Source organism: Vigna radiata, chromosome 7 (assembly GCF_000741045.1).
Source record: "Vigna radiata var. radiata cultivar VC1973A chromosome 7, Vradiata_ver6, whole genome shotgun sequence".
NCBI lineage: Eukaryota > Viridiplantae > Streptophyta > Magnoliopsida > Fabales > Fabaceae > Vigna > Vigna radiata.
Genome location: NC_028357.1, coordinates 24901600 through 24923918, shown reverse-complemented (window position 1 = coordinate 24923918; position 22319 = coordinate 24901600). Strand labels below are relative to the sequence as shown.

General features: G+C 32.8%; 1 protein-coding gene and 2 non-coding genes across 3 annotated transcripts; all 3 read right to left on the bottom strand.

The window, feature by feature from the left end:
• Positions 1 to 5985: 5985 nt before the first annotated feature.
• On the bottom strand, positions 5986 to 6069 carry TRNAL-CAA. Its single transcript has one exon. It is a non-coding gene; the product is annotated as a tRNA-Leu (tRNA).
• Positions 6070 to 6174: 105 nt separating this feature from the next.
• Positions 6175 to 6247, bottom strand: TRNAR-ACG. Its single transcript has one exon. It is a non-coding gene; the product is annotated as a tRNA-Arg (tRNA).
• A 4772-nt stretch (positions 6248 to 11019) lies between these two features.
• On the bottom strand, positions 11020 to 13308 carry LOC106765825 (uncharacterized protein At2g34460, chloroplastic). Its single transcript, XM_014650573.2, has 5 exons — positions 13129 to 13308; positions 12800 to 13000; positions 12414 to 12533; positions 11438 to 11710; positions 11020 to 11353 (listed from the first exon to the last, which is right to left on the bottom strand). Exons 1-5 carry the CDS (start codon positions 13243 to 13245, stop codon positions 11189 to 11191), a joined length of 876 nt encoding a protein of 291 aa, XP_014506059.1. The 5' UTR covers positions 13246 to 13308; the 3' UTR covers positions 11020 to 11188.
• Between the last annotated feature and the right edge of the window lie 9011 nt (positions 13309 to 22319).

The following is a 22319-nucleotide window of genomic DNA, read 5'->3' as shown; positions in this document are numbered from 1 at the left end:
TTCACTATACTTATCTAATTAATGTTTGAATAATGAACACAATCATCTAACGTGTATTAATAAAATCTTCTAATATGTGTATAGATAGGCTTGCCTAATGTATATTGTTAGAGTTGTCTAATCAATATATGAGTGACTCATCTAATGTGTATTGCTAGACTTATCTAATGTGTATTGTTAGACTCATCTAATCAATACATCGACATACTTGTCTAATGTTTTTTTCTTTACTCATCTAATTAATGCATTCATAGACTCGTCTATAATTTTTTTTATACTTGTCTAATTAACTTATGAAATTACTTGTCTAATATTTTTTGTTATACTCGTCTAATTACTATGTGGACATTCTCATCGAATATATTGTTAGACTCATGTAATTGTTTTGTTATATTCTTCTAATTAGTGTATGTAAAGACTTGTATAATGTGTATTGTTAGACTCGTCTAATCAATACATCGACAAACTCATTTAATATATATTGATAGACTTGTATAATAAGTATATGGATACAATCATATAACATGTATTGTACACTCATCTAATTCATGTATATTTAAACTTGTGTAATATATATTGCAAGACTCGTCTAATTAATAAGTGTATTTAATCATAAGAATATACATATTATAATTTAATATAAAAAAGTTAATGTAATTTTTTGTAAGACAAAATTATTGCATGACATTTTTTACATGATATTGTAAACAATTTGTCTTATAAATAAATATATATTACTTTTTAAATGATATTATTTAAAAAAGAGTAAAATATATTTTTTTAAATTTTATTTTAATAAATAACTAAGTAATTAGAAATAAAAAAAAGGATACAATTAGAAATGAAAAAAAATAGTATAGAAAAAAAATTAATATTTTAAATATAAATTACTTCTATCTATCAATTTTTGTTATACTCGTGTAGTGTTTGTTGTTAGACCTGACTAATAAATATACACATAATATATATTTCTGAATTTATTTAATGACAATATAAACACATTAATAATATATTTTAAGACAATTAGGTTGTTAACTTTTACCTTTCGGTTCAATTTTATTAAACTAAAAAATTCTAACAATTTGAAGTTATATTAGCAAAAGAATGAACTCAATTAATATAAAAAAATTATAATATTAAAAACTGTGATTTTTTTTTTATTATAAATCTTTGAAATAGCTAGCATATTTTGTTACAATTATAATTATTTAAAATCTTATACAAAATTTTATGTATACATGATTTATGCTAATTTTTTTATAAAAAAAATATCACATTAATTTTTACATAATATAAGTATGAATAATATTCAATAATAAGAATTTTTATACTAATTTAGTATAAAATTGATAAATATAATTTCTATTATAAAAAATTGTGAGATAAAATTATTACATTGTAAACATTTTTTATTAGGGTTAAATATGTTTTTGGTCTTATTACTTTATGTGAAAATTGGAATTAGTCCTTATTCGAAACTTTGACCCAAATTAGTTCCTCAACTTTAGAAATGTGTGAATTTAGTTTGGGTGTTGCTCCCTCCACCTCCCCAAGTGGGTCCTGTACCCACTATTTTCATTTATTTCAAAAATATTCTACACCTCCCCACTATTTTCTTTTATTTCAAAAATATCCTACACCTCCCCACTATCTTTAACAAATTTTTGTCTTTCTCTTTCTGCATTAATGGAGCATTTACATGGTTCAGATTTGAATTTATGATATACTACAAAATATAAAATTCAGAGGAAACTTCAATATTAGTACTTCTACCATTTCCATTTTATAAAATTAAAAGTTAGATGCAAATACAAAATAATAAACATAATAATATTAATAGTAAATAATGATATATTATTATTATTATATACTAACTTTATAATGACGAAAGAACTAAATAANATTTAATAATATTTTTATATTATTTATCTAATAAATTAAATATTTTATTCAAGTTATTTGAGTCAAACATGTCGGTGAGTTAAAACATAATATAATGTTAAAAATTATAGATATTATATGTAAAAAAAACACACACATATATAAACATTTTTCTAGAAATTTAGAACAAAAATTTACCATTTACTAAGTAATTTGAAAAGAAAAAAATATATTCAATAGCGAAAATAAGATTGAACCAAACTTATTTAAGAAAATATATCACAAGTTCAAATTTGGGTATTTTTGGAGTAAAAGAAAATAGTGGGGAGGTGTAGAATATTTTTGAAATAAATTAAAATAGTGGGAAGGTACATGACCCACTTGGGGAAGTGGAGGGAGCAACACCCATTTAGTTTTTTTTAACCAAATTTTGTTAAGTTTATTTGATGTTTCAAATCCATTTCATGATAACATTTGAATTTAACACATATTTTCTTCAATGTTAATTAAGAAACCCTTTTGAAACCTTAAATAAACTTAATAAAATTTGGTTAAAAAGACTAAATTCATGTTGTTCTAAAGATGAGGAACTAAATTAGTTTAAAGTTTCGAAGAGAGAATAATTTTAATTTTCACTGAAGGTTAAGAGACCACAAACATATTTAACCTCTTTTATTATTATATTTTATTTTTTTTAAATAATATTATATTAAGATATAAAAATAAAATATATTTTTCTAAATTTAATTTTATCAAATGACCAAGTGATTAAAAATCATAAAAGAAAAAAGAAAAACAAAAAAATAATATAAAAAAATAATTAATACTTTAAATATAATTTATTTTATAATAAAAGGATAAAATTAAGAATGAAAAAAATAACAGAAAAAAATTAATAATTTAAGTATAAGTTATTCTTTAATAATTTATTAAATGATCAATTAATTATAAATTATAAAAGTGTAAAATTAAAAATTAAAAAATAGTATAGAAATATATTTTTTAATTTTAGGGTAAATTATTTAAAAATGAAATAAATCGATAAAAGAGCAAAATAACTTTTGTGTACCAAAAAATTAACTTTTTGGACACTTGTCAACCAAATAAACATAGATAATAAAGTACACTTTTGTATCTTATTCTCTTATATTATGATAGATAATAGATAATAAAGGTGGTATTTTGAAGTGGTGACAACTATAAGAAGTGAGTTCTTCTTCATGTGGGTTGTATGGTCGGTGACTATTGTAAAAGAGAAGTCATCAATTATAACTAAAACCAACACTCCAAAAGTGGTATGAAAATGAAAAAGGTCAAATTGTCACTATGTAATGTTCCTAAAGACCAAGACTTTTGTTGAAATCTGAGATTCTATTGACAAACTAATAATGTCAAGGATTTATTAAAGACAACAAAGAAGCAATTTGTTACCTTTAATAAATCTCTTACTAACACTTGTAATGCAATTTTCATCGATAAAGTTCATTGGGGTTATAAGTAGTGATCATATATATTGCACATAAGGGATATTTCGTGATTCAATTGAAAGCGTTCGAGGTTACAATGTCTGACTCTTTCTTAGTGCATTATATTATGTATACTTTCAACTTTATGTTTCATTCTAAACTCTCCTATAAATAAATGGTTAATTAATGAATTATTAATCATGTGTCTTCAATAAAAGGAAATGTAACTAGTGAAAGAAGGAGAGAAGGTGAACTTGACTAAATAAGTTAAGAGTATGAAGAATCAAGTAAATCACAAAAGAAAAATTATTGCTCAACCATTCATAAAGAATGAGTCAAAGTTTTTCTTCTGTAAAAAAAAAATGACATACAAAGGAAAATTGTCAAAAATGTAATAAATTGCAAGAGAAAAAAGGTAATCCATTTATTTTTGTTTGTTGCGATTTTGATGATAAAAAACACATTCTCCGACATAGCAAAAAACAATGACAATTCTTATAACTTTTTCCAAGTTTCTTAAAAATAACTTGAAACTTGCTTCTCAAATAAATAAGGTTGCTTGGAGAAGAATTAAGAGAATATTACTCTCGTTTATGTCCTCAAAAAGAAGAAAAACATATAAGCAATTCAAACTATCATCCTTCAAAAGGTAAGCCTTATAAGAGCTAAGAGGTCTTATTTACAGATGTCTAGATTCCTTGCACCTAATTATACAAAAAATGTGGTACATAAGCTTAAAGTGGATGCTCCAAAGAAATAAACCAATACCTTAATTAAGCTTATTGTTAGTTTCTCTCTAGTAGTGTGGAACTTCTGTACTTCAAGTTTTCTTCTTCATAACTTGGTTGTATTTGTCTCATTTTTTCCATGGTCTTGGACATCCAAACAAAGTCCAATTGATGCCTAAACCCATACAACTTTTTACACCATTCAACAAAAATACAAACTAAATATACATATATACAATTTGTACAAGACTGAGAAGAAAGAAAAAAGATCCTAATAGCCTACATTGTAAAGTAGAGGAATGTTCTTTGAGATTTCTTCTTCTTTAATTCTTCTAGCCATGAACCTTGTTAAGGTCCAATGTGATGCTCTCAAATTGTCCTCCATCACTATATATGTATCTTTAGTTCCAATGATATGCTTTGAATGTCTTTATAGTTTTTAAGACTGAAGTAAAGCTAAAATATAGAAAATAAGTCAATAATGTAAGATCAAATCAAGATAAAGATATTATGGTACATATATTTAAGATGGACAAACACCTCATATGATTCTCTAAATTATAATGATGTAACAAAAAGAAGAAATAAAACATTAAGAGAAGAAACTAAACTCTAGAGTTTTTAATAGTTTTTCATTTGATATGTTGTTAAAAAATTTAAATTACACAAAAATCAAGAAAGAGTAATTAAAATATTAATTACTAAATGACAAAATCAATCACTAATTAATCGATTTTATGATTGATTTTGTAACTAATTTAGTTATTGCTTTTGTGACTGATTAAAAAAAAGTGATTTTTTATAAATTTCAAGCATGAATTTTAAAAATATTGTGTTTATGATGATATAATATAATATTATAATTCAGCTAAAGTAAAATAAAATATCATATAAAAGATTTAAAGTAGAGATACTATAGATACAAAAATAATTAGCATGTTATCACGATTGTGTATTTTAATTTTGGTTAAATATTTTTTGTTATATAATTTTTTTTCAAATTGTACTTGTAATTTTCAAAAGGATTAAATATGTTTTTAGTCCCTATACTTTGGGGCGATTTTGGTTTTAGTTCCTCTTTCAAACTAAGGTACAATTTAGTTTTTAACTTTAGAAAACTCTGGTTTTAGTCATTTTTACCAATTTTTTTTAACTTTATTTGCTGTTTCAAACGCGTTTCATTATAGTATTTGGATTGTTTACACTGTCTGACACACTTTTGTTTCAATGTTAATTGAGAAACGTGCTTGAAACAACAAATAAAGTTAAAAAAATTTGGTAAAAATGACTAAAACCAAAATTTTCTAAAGTTGAAAGATTAAATTGGACCTTAGTTTGAAAGAGGAACTACAACCAAAACTGCCCCAAAATATAGAGACTAAAAACATATTTAACCCTTCTCAAAATAACAAATTGATGTCCTATCATTTAATATTATTGTTAATTGAACTCTAACGTCAAAAAAAAATGTTCACTGTGTAACGCATGCGTATTTTTTAATAAATTATATGTTTAGTTTCTTATCTTCTAAAAGTTTCATTCTTCGAATCTCCTTTGTTAAAGAATAAAACAAATCATTTGTAGTCCTTCAACATCTCTGACCTTTTCATCAATTTTTTATTGGTCATAATCTCCCAGCTATGTGTCTTTGATTTTAGTCGCTTCCAATTTGGATTACAGGTTAATAATATTTTTGTTTAAGAAACATATTTAGGGGACTCTAAGGTATTATAATTTTCATAAAATTTTATAAATTACGTTTGCGGGTCGCTAATTTGTCATACTAAATTTTTTCTTTTCAAAAAAATTAAAATATTGTCGACAATTGACCCATTTTTATTTGTAATGTTTTGACTATGAAATATGGCGAATAAACTATATTTATATATTAATTTTTGACGATAAAACAATGTCAGAAGTGGGATTTGAACCCACGCCCTCTTTCGAAGACCAGAACTTGAGTCTGGCGCCTTAGACCACTCGGCCATCCTGACTTTGATGCTCAAAAATATGTCTACAGCTTAATGTTTTATTTCAGACAATTTAAAAGCTTTTATTAAAATGCAAAATATGAATTAACAAAATGTTTTAAAAAGACACGACTCCGCTGGGGATCGAACCCAGAATCTCTGGTTCCGTAGACCAGCGCCTTATCCATTGGGCCACGGAGTCGTTGTTGTTTATATGGCCATAAATTACTTTATCTAAAACTAATTTATAATTTTTCAATAGAAGAAATTGCTCTTAAGTAATCTGGAATAGAAATATTTAAGTTTGACATCGAACTTTCAAAAGTATTAAAGTTTGAGGAACTCTTCAGGAGTTATTTTTCTCACATAGTCGTTATTTTTAGGTTTATTAGTAAATGGAGTGTTTTGAATCTTTTTAATAGGTTATTTAACTAAATTATTCCAAGTTATCTTTTTAATATTTAGACAATTTTGTTTTTGATTTTTAGTATTAGTTTATGGTAACTTAAATTGTTTTTTTTTTCCTAAAAAATTACAACAGTCATTTTAAAAGTCACATCAATGTGATATAATTTATCATAATTAATTGAAATTATTACAATGATATATTTTTTTAAAATTTGTACTATAAAATTTTAGAAAATAGCATTTTAAAAGTGATAGTAATTTAAAAATAGTGAGACTTAGTTATTGTAAAACGTATCATCTCTCTAGAAACCACTTTTCTAGAGTTTTTTTACCTTCTCTCTAAGAGCTCTAACTCCTAAATAATCTCTTTGACGATTAAAAGGTGCTTAATTGACCACGACAACCAGATCTACATTCCTATCCGATCAATTTATGCAATAAAGTTTCAGCTCCTTTTTGCTCTTCTAGTCAATGCATGGAAGTTTCCATTGCATGTGTGTCTTGTGCTCTTCTTTGAACCTTTTGGTACATCTAAGGTCCTAAGGACTTTTTCCTTTTTCAATTTGGAGATTCGTAGGTATTTCTAGAAATTCCTTGTATTAGAAGTAATCAGGGTGTTCTTAGAGCTTTGTATTGTCGGTGTAAGGTAAAGGAAAACTAGTTTTATTTTATTTGTTTAATAGACGAGTTCTAATTAATGTTTGTATGGTGAATTATTGATAGAATTGTGAAATTGTATTGGATTGAGAAATTTAGTATGTTGAGTTGATTGTATATAATATGTGTTGATGTGATAACTGATTTAATTGTAAGGTGCAATGTGATTCTGATGTAAAGTTTGTGTGTGATGAATTTAAAGATGTTAAATTTGGTGAAGTATGAGTTGTCAAATTGTATATAGCTTTGCTTACATTTCAACTGAAGAAATAAGTAGTTTTCAGGCTAAAAAGGTGGTTTTAATAGGTGAAAAGTTAAGGGAAGGGTTATTTTGGTTAAATTGTGCTTTGGTAGTGGTCTAAGGGTTGATTAAGACTTGTTTGAATGTTATGACAATAAAATTATGATGTAGAACTGGTTGGTCATCTTTTGGAGGTGTCTTGTATGGTTTTTAGTTCATTTTAGGGGTATTCACTAGTGGTATTTTGATTTAGAAGGTCTGGACAAAATGTGAGGTTTTGGGGGCTGTTATTAAGTCTATGTAAGCGGTTAGTTGTAGAGAATTGGTTTTGAAAGGTGTAGAATGGAGTTTGATTGGTGTTAAGTTGTTAAGTGAGGTTTAAATAACTAATTTGAGTTAAGAATGTGTTTTTCAATGTTTCTATGGGAATAGAAGGTCATAAGAATCAATAGAATGTGAGGGGGGAATGTCCAAGTTGAGATTTGAAATGTATCTATGAGAGGTTAATAATTGCTCTGAAAATTTCCACTGCTCATGGAAAAATCCACAATATGCTTGTGCACTTCTCTATTTTCAATTTCACACTTCCTAAAGTAAATCCACAAGTTGTGGAAAAAGTCACAACTCAATTGTTGAACTTGCTAGTATTCAATTTACTTCTCTTGAGACAAATCCACAAGTTGTGGAAACGTTCATAACTAGGTTGTGGAACTCTCTGGTTTCAACTCTGCATCTTGGACATCAATTGTTTTATGTGTTCTATGATGACTTGTTCGGTTATTTCTAGTTATTTGAAGTATGTTCAGTGTTTTCATATGTTGGTATGCATTGTAAAATTAAAGTGATACATATATGGTTTCAAAGTTATGAAAGTTAGTTTCAAGGTGGAACTTCTCTATGTGGTTCAAGTGTGTTAGTCTGGATGTAGGGAACTCAATATTGGGGGTTGTCCTGACACTCTAATGGTCATACATTCTTAAATAAAGAGGTTTGACGCATGTGGTGAGAGTAGTAGGAGGTCCGAGCCTGAAGGGTCTTTCTCCATTTGGCAAAAGGTCGTTTGAGGACTAACTTTGTGATGTGTGATAGGGTGAAACCCAGTTGGCAAGGGTTTTGCAGAGCAGTAGTGGCCACCACAAGTGCACAATCCATCATAGCTCGACATTCATGCTAAGTCCGGACAGTCCATTCAAAGTATTGTCATGCATAAAGTGTTTGGTTGTTTTGTTGTGATATGTGTATCTTGTGAAAAATGTTTAAATGTTCTTATATATCATTATTGTTTTGTATTTTAGCTTATCCTTGTTTTTGTGTGTATGTATGTGTGTTGTTTTTTCTTTTAGAATGATTACCTTAACTGATGTGAACTTAAGAAGGAAACATCTGTTCAGTTGAACCAGCGATTGGTACAGAAAAAAGCAATAAGTAGAGAGTTTTACTCTTCAAAAATATAATCTTTTATTGTTTTAGTAGTCTTAAATTTCTTGAAAGTTATAATGTATATATGTTTTATTTTAGTAATTTTATACTATTAAAATAGAATATTACATGTGCTAAATTGATAATCTTCATATTAATTATTAGTAAAAAGTCAACTAAAACTAACCCAAAAAAAAATTGTATGGAAGGGTGCCCTCTCTAATGCGTGAAGAAAAGAGAAGAAATATAGCTTTTGGATGCATTTTACGCTTTTGACCCTAAATATGTTATCACTATAAAATGCATAAATAATTATGCAGTCTACATTTATGACATGCACCACTTTATTATTTAATGTAATTAAATTTTAATTATGAAAATTTTAAAAATTCATTAAAGTTGAAATTAAATTGTTCATCACACAAATCCCAAATATCTAAATATTGTAACTTAGGTCACAACACCATACATAAGTTAATATAAATTAATTACATTTTATATGCAAATTGCAAATTAATATATGTCACAACGCCATACATAAGTTAATACAGTAGAAAAGTATTGTGTCTCATTGCTGATTTAATGTGACTTTAAATTTTTTAATTATTCTATTTAAATTGGTAGTAGTAACTTTGTTTCCTTATAAAATAAATATTAAAAAATAAATAAAAATTATTTAGAAATATAAAATTATATTAAGATTTTAATTATTCTTCAAATTTATGTATTTTTATAAAATTTTATCAAGAAAAGAAATTTGATATTATTTTCAATTTATAAATTAAATATTTCGTTTAATCAATGTTAGATCTTAACTAATACCTATTTTCATTAAAATTAAATCAAGGATATTTTTTAATTAATTTAATTTTTTTTTCTCATCACATGAACCAAATTTACCATAAGTTTTCATTTTTTTTTTCCATCTAAACAATCTTATCTTCTCCTTTACTTTCCCCCCTTTTACTTCCCTTCCTATCCTCACCCGCAATCCAAACAAAACATGCTGTGAAAAAAAATTTAAGGCTTAGATACAATTTGTATTTTAATATATGAATTGAAATAAACAATTTTTAGATATAAAAAGTATTTATCCTTAGGTATTGATCGAGAGAGACAACAAGCTCTAACACATTTTTATCAGTTAACAATTTAACAACGTTATGTTATGCCAGCTAAAGTGGCCCTCACAACACGGACAATGTCACTAAAGCTATGTGTAATAGTAGCACTGCTTTATCATACTTTTTCATTCTTTTTGTTTAGCCATTGATAATCCTCAGGTTTAATTATAATTCTTTGCTGCATGCTTAATGTTTACGCTTCAAAAGCTGATTACATACTTCTAACTCAGCACCGTTATACAGTGCTAGCACCCTAATTGTTTAATGTGAGGGAGACAGAACATTATCATTAACCCACACACTCTCAGATCATTGTGTTTACTGTTTCAGCTACATATTACACATCAAAATTCCTCACTTGTCTCAAATCCTAACTATAAAATAACTTGTGCTGTTCCACTATTTTCATTATTTACAACTATTTACAAACACTGCCCAACTAATGGAGAGCTGCAGGACTGCTATGGTTCTCCTTTTCTGCATTATTGCTATGTTATTTTTTGGTCACTGTTGTGTGGCTGAGAATGAGGTAGAAGATGTTGCTGCAATTCCACCCGCACCAATGGAAAGTGCAGGAGTGCATCTTTGTGCGCAAGCTGTTTTCGTAGTCTTTGCTTTTGTGGTTGCCAGGTTCACCTGAGAAGAATAATATGATGTTCAGTTGCTGAGCTGAGAGAATATACAATTACATCATTTAATTCTTTATTTTCTGTGGGTTGATGTTTGTTTCTGAAATTCATCAATTTAATGTAATCTAATGCTCAGAGAAATTATTGTTTTCGCAACAGTTATCAACCATCTATGTAATGTTCTTGGATTTTCTGGAGAGTATTTTCTGCTAACTTGAATGTTTGTAACGCGGAGGCTTCATCCGAAAAGTTAAGGACACATGAATATTTGACTTATAGTCTCTGATTTTATTAAACGTAATGAAAACTTATCAAAATAAGCTCTTTCGAACTTATTTCAATAAGCTTTCAGTTAAGCTTATTAGTAACTGTAATGTAACTCTTGTTTTGTAAGATCTTATTAAGTGCATGCTCCAAACTTGTATTAATTAAATTAAGCTTTATGTTCTACAGTGCTCACGGTGCATTATCTATTCACCTTTAATGGGGGAGAGTGGGAGATGAACAAATAAAATATACACTGAAATATTTACAATATTACTCCAGCATACCAATTGAATGAAGCAACACAAATGGAACACAGTTAAGATACACATTGGCCACCACAAAGTAAAATAACAGAGAAACAAATTCGTTAATCTGCAATCAAATCATAAACTCGGGAATCATCGCTGCCTTATGGAACCAAAAAGGTCATGGTATGAACGCTTAGCAGCATCTGGGCGAGACACAATTTCCACGACTTTATAAGATGCCTCAGGATAAGCCAATGCCTCCACAGCTACTTCTGCAACTTGATCTCTGGATATGGAACCTTCATAAAGGGTGTCCTGGTACACAAGAATTTTAAATAATTCAGCAATCGCTCCAGAAAATATGAACTTAAGATTCTATTGAGGAAATGTAGCAGCAACCTCTGGCTCCATAACAACATTTCCAGTTGGAGGATCATTTCTCAACCCGCCCGGTCTTATAATTGTGTAGTTTATGCCAGATTTCCTGATATAATTCTCTGCCTGTAGTTTTGCTACTAAGGTGAGTCCAAAAACATTAAGAAAGATGTAAGCCGGATTGAGTAGCTGTCCCATAGATGCTCCATTAACTAAAATGGAACTGATAAGAATGAATCTCTTGACATTACGTTTCCTGCAGGCTTCAACAAGGTTTACAGTACCAAAATTGTCAACCTGCACAAATAAAAATTTATTATAACACTGAATGATACCAAGAGACTGAATAATCCACTCACCCTGCAATAATCTTTTGAATTATTAGTGATTTTCTTCATAATGTAATTAGTTTCCGATGTCTTCTTTGGAGAACGAATAACATTTCAAATTAGGGATATAACCATGCTATCCCCTCCCAGGTGAAAGTCTTAAAAATTCCACAAATGAAAGCACATAGCAACACACAAGTTTGAAAATTTAAGCAGATGAAAAAGATTCTAATAGCTCTCCATCAACATCATCCATTCCTACTAATATCCTTAATGATGTCAATTACTAAACAAGAGGTACAACATGAACCAAAGGGCAGAATAAAGACATGGAAGAAACAAAGATCCAGGTTAGATTACTTCCAAAGTTTCATATCCAAAAGGCAGGGGAATCAACTCCTTAAAGTTTTAAGTAAAAGATGACACTCTACAAAAACATACACAAACTGTCCTACTTTCAAAAGCATTTAAATGACTTCTACCATGGTAGATTCTGGATCACTGAATATGTTGAGCACAACAGTCAACCTGAATTACAGCAACCTATATTTCTTCTAACCAAACTAAGGACTGATATGAAAAAGTGAGTCGTACTAACTAAACAAAAAGGTTATAATTGTACATTTGAACATTCTAGTATACTACCAGACATCAAAAAAAAATTGACAAACCTTCCACGGAGCAAGCAAATCCCACCCCGGCCGAAAGCCTGTGGCACATATCACTGCTTCTGAATCATCACCAATGGCTTCAGCTAGCTTATCAGACCCCTCTGTGACATCAGCTTTTACCTGCATCACATACAATACTTACATACACTTAAAAGGAAATGCCATTGTAGTAAAATCTTTCTGATTGGTCAAAATTTATTGAAAACTACAAAATCAAGAAAGTTGGTAGTTAAATAAATTGTGCGATCCATCAAATTTTTTGATTTTCAATAAATTTCAACCAATCAGAAAGTGTGTCTAAAATAGAGTGTTCCTAGCATTTCTCTACACCAAAAAAGTGGGACTGGATTGGCTTAATGTAGAAATAAGATAGAGAAAAAGCTTACAATTTGAAGAGATGGGTTGGCAGAGGAAAGGGTGGACTTGGCCTTGTCCAAATCCCTAACCCCAGCCTTAACAGAAAAACCCTTTGCCAATAACTGCTCAACGATTCTTTTCCCAGTGCTACCAGTGGCTCCAGCAACAAAAATTTTCCTCTTCGCTCTCGAATCCTCCCCCACTTCCTCACTAATCTCACTTCCTTCCATCTAACACGCAATCCAACAAGAAGTAAGCAAAAGGGTGTCCTGATACAACAACACACGCTACGCTTGCGGCATGCACATGATGCTGAAAAAAACAATACAATATGTTGTGAAATGTGATGTGTTGCTACCTTTGCGAAACTGAGGAGGCGTAAGGAAGAAGGTGTTTTGAAGTGCTTGTTGAGTTGGTAATGGTGAGTAAGGAAGATGGGATTTCTAACTATTGTGAGAGTCGAAGCCATTGGCATGATTCTGACACTCTAAAAAACACAGATTTCTTCTAATTTCCACACTGCCAAACGAGACGCTATAACCTCGCCACGTGCTCCAACCGTCGGATACATACCTTAGCTTTTGTTCCACGTTATTACTAAAGTTTTAATAATAATAATAATAATAGTAATAATAATAATAATAAAATAATAATAATAATAGGAGGCAAACAAGTAAAAATCTCAATCAAGGTCCTCTTAAAAGTATTTAACCTAATATATCTCACACCCTTGCATGCTTATCAAACACCCGTAACAGAAAAAGAAAAAGAAAACAATCAATTTTTCTAGAGTTTATCCTACGAGACCTTATCATTCTTCAATACCATGGTGTTCACTAAATCAATTTTCTCATAACTTATCTTATTGAAAGCTTGATATTCAAATAATGTTCACAAAAATTATGCTTATGATTCCATTTTGGCAGGATGTTTGAAGTTGATTTACATTTTCAAAAAAAAGTTTAGTTATATTTAACTTAAAAAGAAATGCTTCAATTAGAATTTTTTTCACAAAATTATTGAGCTATTAATGGTACATCAGGTGTTAATTTGTAGTTCTTTTATTGTTTTTCTAAATAAATTTGTTGTCCTGTATCAGCTTTTTAGAATGATATGACATTTAAGAATAACATCATCATTGACTCGTTCATTGCAATTATTGTTCCCATCACCTTAGTTTTTCCTAATACGGTTTGTAAATAGAACTTTTTTGCAGCTACAAAAAAAAATTAGAAATTACAGATATATTTCATAACTCTCTTCCCATAAAAAGCAAAATAGTACATGAGTATAAAAATTGATGAGTGGTGACTACATGCCCACACAAGGAGAGAATGAAAGTGACCACAGGAACCATGTTGAAAATAGTGTTATCATATGTTGTTGATACCAACGCTATCATATTGAAAACAAAAGATTTTGGAATAAACTCCTACCCACTGTTCATTTATATCATCAACAAACATTATTTGAAATCAAGTTGTTGTACAAATTAATTTAACAATAAGGACAAAGAAGTGAAGGCTGAATAGTTTGAATCAACCATAAAGAAATGTCCTTACGAGCACCCTCCATGTCAACTTTGGTCTGTTCTTTCTGATTTGATCAACAAAAAGAGATGAAAAAACAAACTAGTATTTGATTTTCTCCATTTTGTAAAAGTACTAGGATGTGCCAAAGATGCATAAACTATGATGTCAAGATTAGGAAACGAAATCATCTATAGTGTGTTAATTCACCTCTCGAAAATAAGAGCATGAATAAAAGTGATTGCAGCTCCTAAAATGAGACGGTAGGAACTGTATACTCTAATGTTGATTTCATCAGATATGGAAAGGCTAGCAATAACAGTATTTCAGCCATATGCAATCTGCACCAGCATCATCAATAAGGGAGGCTTCAAATCTTGCACCACTTTCACTACACAGTTTATTGAATGTTAAAACAGAAGGTATTTTATTCACCTTGATTTTTTATTGAGTCATTTACAGAGTATAAATAGATATAGGGAAGAGGAATTTAAGGAGCTTTTCTAGCCTATTCACTATGCTCCTGGCTAAACATAAGCTTATCCCTTGATATACGGGATTGGACAACAATTACAATAAAATGTCCTAATTTTATGAGATTCTAATGACTCATTCCAACACTCCCCCTCAAGTTGGTGCATAGATGTCTTTCATGTCCAGCTTGTCAAGGAAGTCATGGAAGTTCTTACCATACATTACCTTTGTAAGAATATCTGCCAATTGGTCTTTCGACTGGATAAAAGGAAATTGAATAATCTTCTCTTCAAGATTCTGCTTGATAAAGTGTCTATCTACCTCCACGTGTTTTGTTCGGTCATGTTGGACAGGATTTTGTGAGATATCAATTGCAGCCTTATTATCACATAACAGGTTCATCTCCATGCTAGGTCCAAAGCCAATCTCCATTAGTAACCTTCTAAGCCATAAAAGTTCGCAAAGCCCTTTTGCCATGCCCCTGAACTCAACTTCAGCACTAGACAAGACCACTACCTTTTGCTTTTTGCTTCTCCATGTAACTAAATTACCTCTCACAAATATGCAGTATCCTGATGTTGATCTTCTATCTAAAACATTTCCTGCCCAATCTGCATCAGTGTATCCTTCAATACTCAAGTGGTTATTCTTTAAGAACATCAACCCCTTTCCTAGTGAGGATTTTAGATAGTGGAGTATTCTGTTTACTGCATCCATATGTTCTTCACTGGGATTATGCATAAATTGGCTCACCACACTTACAGCATAGGCAATATTAGGGCGAGTATGTGACAAATAGATAAGTTTCCCCACCAATTTTTGGTATCTTCCTTTATCTACAGGCACTTGGTTTGTGTATTGTGAAAGTTTGTGATTTTGAACTATTGGAGTATCTGCTGGTTTGCAATCCAGTAGCCCCACCTCAACCAATAGATCCAACACATACTTTCTTTGAGACAAGAAAATGCCCTTTTTCGACCTTGCCACCTCTATTCCCAAAAAATACTTGAGTCCCTCCAAATTCTTCATCTCAAACTCAGCTGCCAATTGCTCTTGTAGTCTTGTAATTTCTTCTATATCATCTCCAATAATGATCATATCATCTACATAAACAATTAGAGTTGTCACCTGGTGATTGTTTTAATCCATATAATGCGCGCTCTAACTTGCATACCGCCTTGGTTCTAGAAGCGGGCATATATCCTGGTGGGATATCCATATAAACCTCTTCCTCAAGATCTCCATGGAGAAAAACATTCTTCACGTCGAGTTGGAATAGTGACCAATCTAAATTTGTTGCAAGAGATAACAAGACTCTAATAGTATTTAGTTTGGCCACTGGTGAGAAAGTCTTTGTATAATCTATCCCATAACTCTGTGTGAACCCTTTTGCCACTAGCCTTGCCTTGTGTTGATCAATGGATCTGTTAGCTTTGTATTTGATTGAAAACACCCATTTGCACCCCACTGTCTTTTTTCCCTTGGGAAGTGGTATCAACCTCCATGTATTATTCTTTTGTAAGGCCTTCATTTCCTCTCGTATGGCTTGTGCCCATTTAGGACTAGCTAATGCTTCTTCCACATTCTTTGGAATATGACAAGAGGATAATGTCTCTGTGAAGACTTGAATAGACTTTGATAATTGTTGAGTAGACACATAATTTGCAATTGGGTACTTGGATCGCCCTTCTTCTATATCAGGAGAGTATCTATTTGGTGGCTTTCCTCGGTTGTTCCTGATAGGTAATACATATCTTACAGGAGTATTAGTAGATGAAGAAATAATAGGAGAGCTTACCTCAGGATTGTTCTCAATGAAAGGGTCGGGTGCTTCAGAGCGAGGGGGCTCTTCACTTCCTTGATTGATATAAGCTTCGTTGACGGGAACTTCTTCACTAGCAATTTCTTCACTAGTTTCTTCACTAGTAATTCCTTCATTAGTAGAAGGATCCTCTTCACTCTGTTGCATTTTCGTAGGTTCATCATGGATTACTCCTTCAATTTCTGATTCATGCTCTCCAATTTTTTTTTCAACAACTGATGATGGATCTGCCGAGTACCAATTTGGCTCTTTATTCATGGACTCCCCCTGGAGAGCTGAATTGGATACTATAGGAGAAAAGAAAGGTTCAGATTCTAGGAAAGTCACATCCACGGTGATATAGGTTCTATTAGTGGTAGGATCAAAGCATTTGTAGCCTTTTTTATGCAGTCCATAGCCCAAGAACAAGCACCTAACAGCACACGGATCAAGTTTGGTTTGTTGGTTTTTGTGAAGATGAACAAAGACCACACACCCAAAAATCCTAGATTGAAGCATCAACATGGTAGGTAATTGTACATGAGAGGAGAGTACTTGGAGAGGTGTTTTAAACTGCAAGACCTTGGAAGGCATGCAGTTAAGGAGGTATACCACTGCAATTACCGCATCATCCCAATGGCGAGTGGGAACATGGGTGTCCAGAAGGAGAGCATATGCTGTCTCCCGGATGTGACGATTTTTCCGTTCGGCAACACCATTTTGTTGTGGAGTTTGTAAGCATGACGTCTCGTGAAAAAGACCATGTTGTTGGAAGTATGCTTTAAAGTGATGGTTAACAAACTCCCCTCCATTGTCTGACCGAAGAACTTGAATCTTGGCTGAAAACTGATTCTGAATCATGACATGAAAATTCCGAAATATTTGGAACACTTCATCTTTAGTCTTCATCAAGTAAAGCCATGTCATTCGTGTGCAATCATCGAAAAATATTACAAACCAACGATGACCAAATACAGTAGTTGTAGGGGAAGGTCCCCACACATTAGAGTGTATTAGAGCAAAAGGAACACTGCTTTTATTCAAACTTATATGATAGGAGGTTCTATGGCTTTTAGCCAGAATACAAGTATCATATGTAAACTCAACATTTTTCAAATTTAAAAATAAATCTGAAAATAAATGTCTTAAATAACTGAATGATGGATGTCCCAACCGACGATGCCACAACCATATTTCCCGTTATTTGCCACTGACTTGGTTGTTCACGTGATATGCTTCTCCTTTGTTAAAATCATCAAGGTAGTATAGCCCCCCCCCCCCCCCCCCCCCCCCCCCCCCCCCCCTCCCTCTTAGTACCACACCCAATAATCTTGTTGCTGAGAACATCTTGGAGAAGGCAAAAAGTAGAGTACATCAATACCACACAATTGAGTTCTTGAATTATTTGACTTACAGACATTAATTTATTAGATAGTGTAGGAACAAGGAGAATGTGAGATAAGGAGAGATATGGTGATAATGTCACAGTTCCAACACTTGTGACCGGATATGTAACTTCATTTGCATTTGTAATGCAAGTCCTACGTGGTGGGGTTGAATGGGAGAAGTCTGTGGGATCAAAAGTCATATGGTCTGTTACCCTAGAGTCAATAATCCATGCGCTTGCATCCTGAGACTTAAAACTACAAAAAACTTGATCGTAGTTACCTTGTTCCATTGAGACGGAGGAGCTGCTCATAGGAACAAGCGACAATCGAGACTCGACAGTGACTACCACAGATTTACTCGTGCCTTCCTAATGAGTCGATATTTTATTGATTTCCCTTAGTTTATTGTGCTAGAATTAATCAGGAAATTGTGCTTAATTGTCTGATATTTTCCCGCTTTTACTAATTGTGCTTAATTTGACCGAAAATTCTAATTTTAATTAATTTGAATATTCTGAGATTATTATTTGCATTATTAATTGCATGGAACATTTTGGAAATACAGCTTGGGACATTTGGAAGTTAAATGAGGTGCAACCACCACCCACTTGCATTTCATTTTTATTTGGGCTTGGAGAGCATCTAGTTAGGCCTTGGGAAATTAATATTTGAGGGCACATTGGAGATTAAAGAAAAGTGGGGATGCTGAGTCAGTAAAAAGGGAGGTGCGTAAAGCAGCACAACATCTAGCAACTTTGGACAGCCAGCAAAAAATATGGCGATGCATCCAGCAAGTGCAGCAACGTTGCAAAGAAAAGGAGTGCAGCCCATATGGTCCAGCAACTTGGTCACGACAGAGAAATGGGATGGAGGAAGGCACATAGCTTTTAAGGCAAGCGGTGCACACAAGATTAGAAAAAGGAGTGCACGGAAGTTATGCTGAAAGAAAAATAATTTGCTGCAGCCGCCACTTGGTTTTGAATGTTTATTGGAGGATGTTATTCACGCTGATTCCTGAAGCTTGAACACATACGTTATCTCATTTTATTGTGGCAGCATCCAACCTTCACGTGTCACGGCCAGCTAATTAAAGGGCAGCCCACATTAAAACACACTCCTGCTGCATCACCATGGCCCACATCCATGTATTAGATAACTAAAATAAATAAAAGAGGTAACCAACATCAACTTTGGAGAAAAGCTTTCACACACTCACGACCCACAAGCATGCTATCATTTGCTGAATTAAATTGAGAAGAACTGGCCCAACAATCACGTCCAACACACCTCCACATCTTCACACAGCTGCAATGCCACGACCTTTTGATCCACTGCAGCACACTTGGAAGCACCACACGTTCATGGGTCCAGCGTTTTCTTTGGTGTCCAGCAGCTTCATGGCAGCAGCACGACCCAAGGAAAATGCATCCAGCAGCTTGGAGCAATTTGGTGTGAGCAACAGCCTTAGAGCTGACACGCAAGTCTAGCAAGGCAATTAAAATTAAGGTGCAACAAGCACAAGTCCTGCAGCTTCCAGCATTCACCTGGTCCAACAAAGTAAAGGAAAGAAACAACACGGTTCAGCCTGGAAGAAAAGCACAAACTCCAGCCAGCTTTAATACACCTCACGGCCCAACATGTGAAACAACAGCTAGCATCCTCCAAACAGCATGCACTCTAGAAGCACCACGGTGCAACAAGAAAAAAACCTCCATGCTGGATGCAGCAAGGCCTGCACACATGAAGAAGGGTTGCAGCTGCCTGGGAGGTGCACACGGAATTGCACCAACTTCACGTCCAGCTTGAAGATGAGAAAGGCACTCACGACCCAGCACCAAGCTTTCACACAGTCTAGGGGTTGCATCCAAGAATGAGGTGTGTGCTTAAAGATTTTGGAGGTGTTGCCACAGTCCAGCTTCTGAAGTCCAAAACAGAATAAAAAATTGCAGTAGCTTGGTCCATTGGAAGTAGGTTATTCACCCTTTTTAAGGGCATCTTTCATGGAGAAAAAGACAAGCCGCCACTAGGAGAGGAATTTTTTGGGATTGAAGAAGAGAGAAATGGAGGGATATGGCTGATGGGTTATTCACGGGCGTGCACATTTTCTTTTAGCTATTTCACTTTCAATCCACGAGGAACACGTTGAAGTTATTGGAATGATGTAAGCGATGGTTAGATAGGATGAAGCTGCACGGTTTGCTAATAGAAACTTCCTTACTTTTTCATTAACTAAACGGTGTTTTTTTTAAGATGCATTCTATTAAGCATTTAAATTATTATTCATGCTGAATGTTCCTTTATTTATTAGTTTATAATTAAGCAATTTACTCGTCACTTTTTATCTCATTGTCACGCGTTGCTTTTTACTATTCCCGCTTCAATGATTGTCTCATTTATTAGCCGATGCAATTCAATAGCGTAAGATGCAAATTCAAGATTCGAATTTTCATTTCACGTGCGTCATGTAATTGGAATTGAAATTTCGTCTTGGTTGAACGTTCATCATTGTCACTTCTCCATAATTTAGATGCATCCTCTATTGATTTATTTTTCTTTTAGTGTTGATTCTATGATGAATAACATTTTATTTCTTTAGCTTAAGTGCTGCATTTTAATTAGTTCACACATCTTTTTACTATGCTGTTTATTTTGTTTAGTTGTGGTGATTTAATTACGATGTTAGTTTAGGTTAGTCGGGTTGGTTGTTAATAAAGTTACTTTGCTTCCCTGAGACTTTTGAGCTTTAATTGTCATACTGCTGCTTTGATTCTGCTCAATATTTAATCTGTTGTCTGCCTGCGATTAGGTATACGCTTAGTTGCCTAATCAGTGTCAATTCTTCGCTTAGTTGATTAGACTGTATGGTGGATGACTGATTAAATTTGTGCATTGCATTCGCTTAGTCTGTAATTTTGAAGACCGAATTAGCCTTCGCTTAGTTGGGTGATTCGTGTCGGATTTGGATTAGAGTAGTGTGTACTTGTCTTTAATCTGTAATTGGAAGCATAGTGATTGAGTTAATGACCAACCGTTTTCACATTCCGTTTTTACATTTCTTTTTACATTTATGTTTGCATTCGTGTTTTAATTTAATTTATCCGCATTCACAAACTTTTCAACAACCCCCCCGAACCTTCGTGTTTGACTTAATTCTCGAACCAGAGTTTGGTCCTTGAGAGACGACCTAGGAGTCACTTCCTAGTCTATACTGCATTCTTTTATGCACATTAAATTTTGCATGGGCGGCGACACCATCACTTCCTCTAGTGAAGTGGTTTCTTTTTTCTTTTTAGCTTGCAACTCATGCCACCATTCTGGATACCCATGTAACTTGAAACAAGTATCACGAGTGTGTCTAGCGTTTCCACAATGTGTGCACTTTCCTCCATCGAATGGACCTTTAGACTTCAAGATGGAGTTGTGTTTCCCAGCCACTAGTGTTGGTTGTTGACCGACTTTTGAGCCTTTAGTGGCCATAACCACACCACTTGTTATATACTCTGCCCCAGATGTCATCATTGTCTGACGAGTGTCTTCTCTTCGAACATATGCATAAGCCTGCTTGATCGTGGGAAATGGCTTCAGTTGGAGTATGTCACTTTGAATCTTACCAGTCGGTCGTCCAATCCATCGAGAAAGATATAAATTCTTTCCTCCTATAGCAAAGCATTGTATTTCTGTATATCTCTCGCGCATTCCATGGGATTAGGACGTCGAAAGTCTATCTCCCGCCACAACCCTTGTAGATCATTATATTTTTCAATCAGTCCCCCATTCTGCCGCATCCGGGTTACCTTCCGTCGAAGGTCGTAAACTTGTAACGTATCAGATCCATCAAAGTATGTCGTACCAATGGTGTCCCACACCTCTTTAGCAGTTGGAAAACGGATGAAGTTCCCCACCAGTGAAGGATCCATTGAGTGGATCAACCATCCTTTCACTATCGCATTCTCAGTTCGCCATTTACGGAATGCGGAATCAGTTTCCGATGGCGGAGGAAAAGATCCATCAATATATCCCAGCTTGTCTTTGCCTGAGATATACATCTCAGCCACCTGGGACCATAGGGCATAGTTGGAACCATCCAACTTGATGTTGATCGGTACTGTTGAAGAATCAGATATTGACGATGATGTGGGTTGCACTTTCGATAAAGCCTCCGTCATTTTGGCCGTAAGATTTTCCCAAATGGTCTTGACAACAGACACTTTTGATGGCCGCACCGAGGAATCGCCGTTCGTTGAAGAATCTCCCATTTTGGATGAATCACTAATCTATTTAGAGTTGTTTGGGTCCCAAGATTATGCTCTTGATACCATGTTAAAACAGAAGGTATTTTATTCACCTTGCTTTTTTA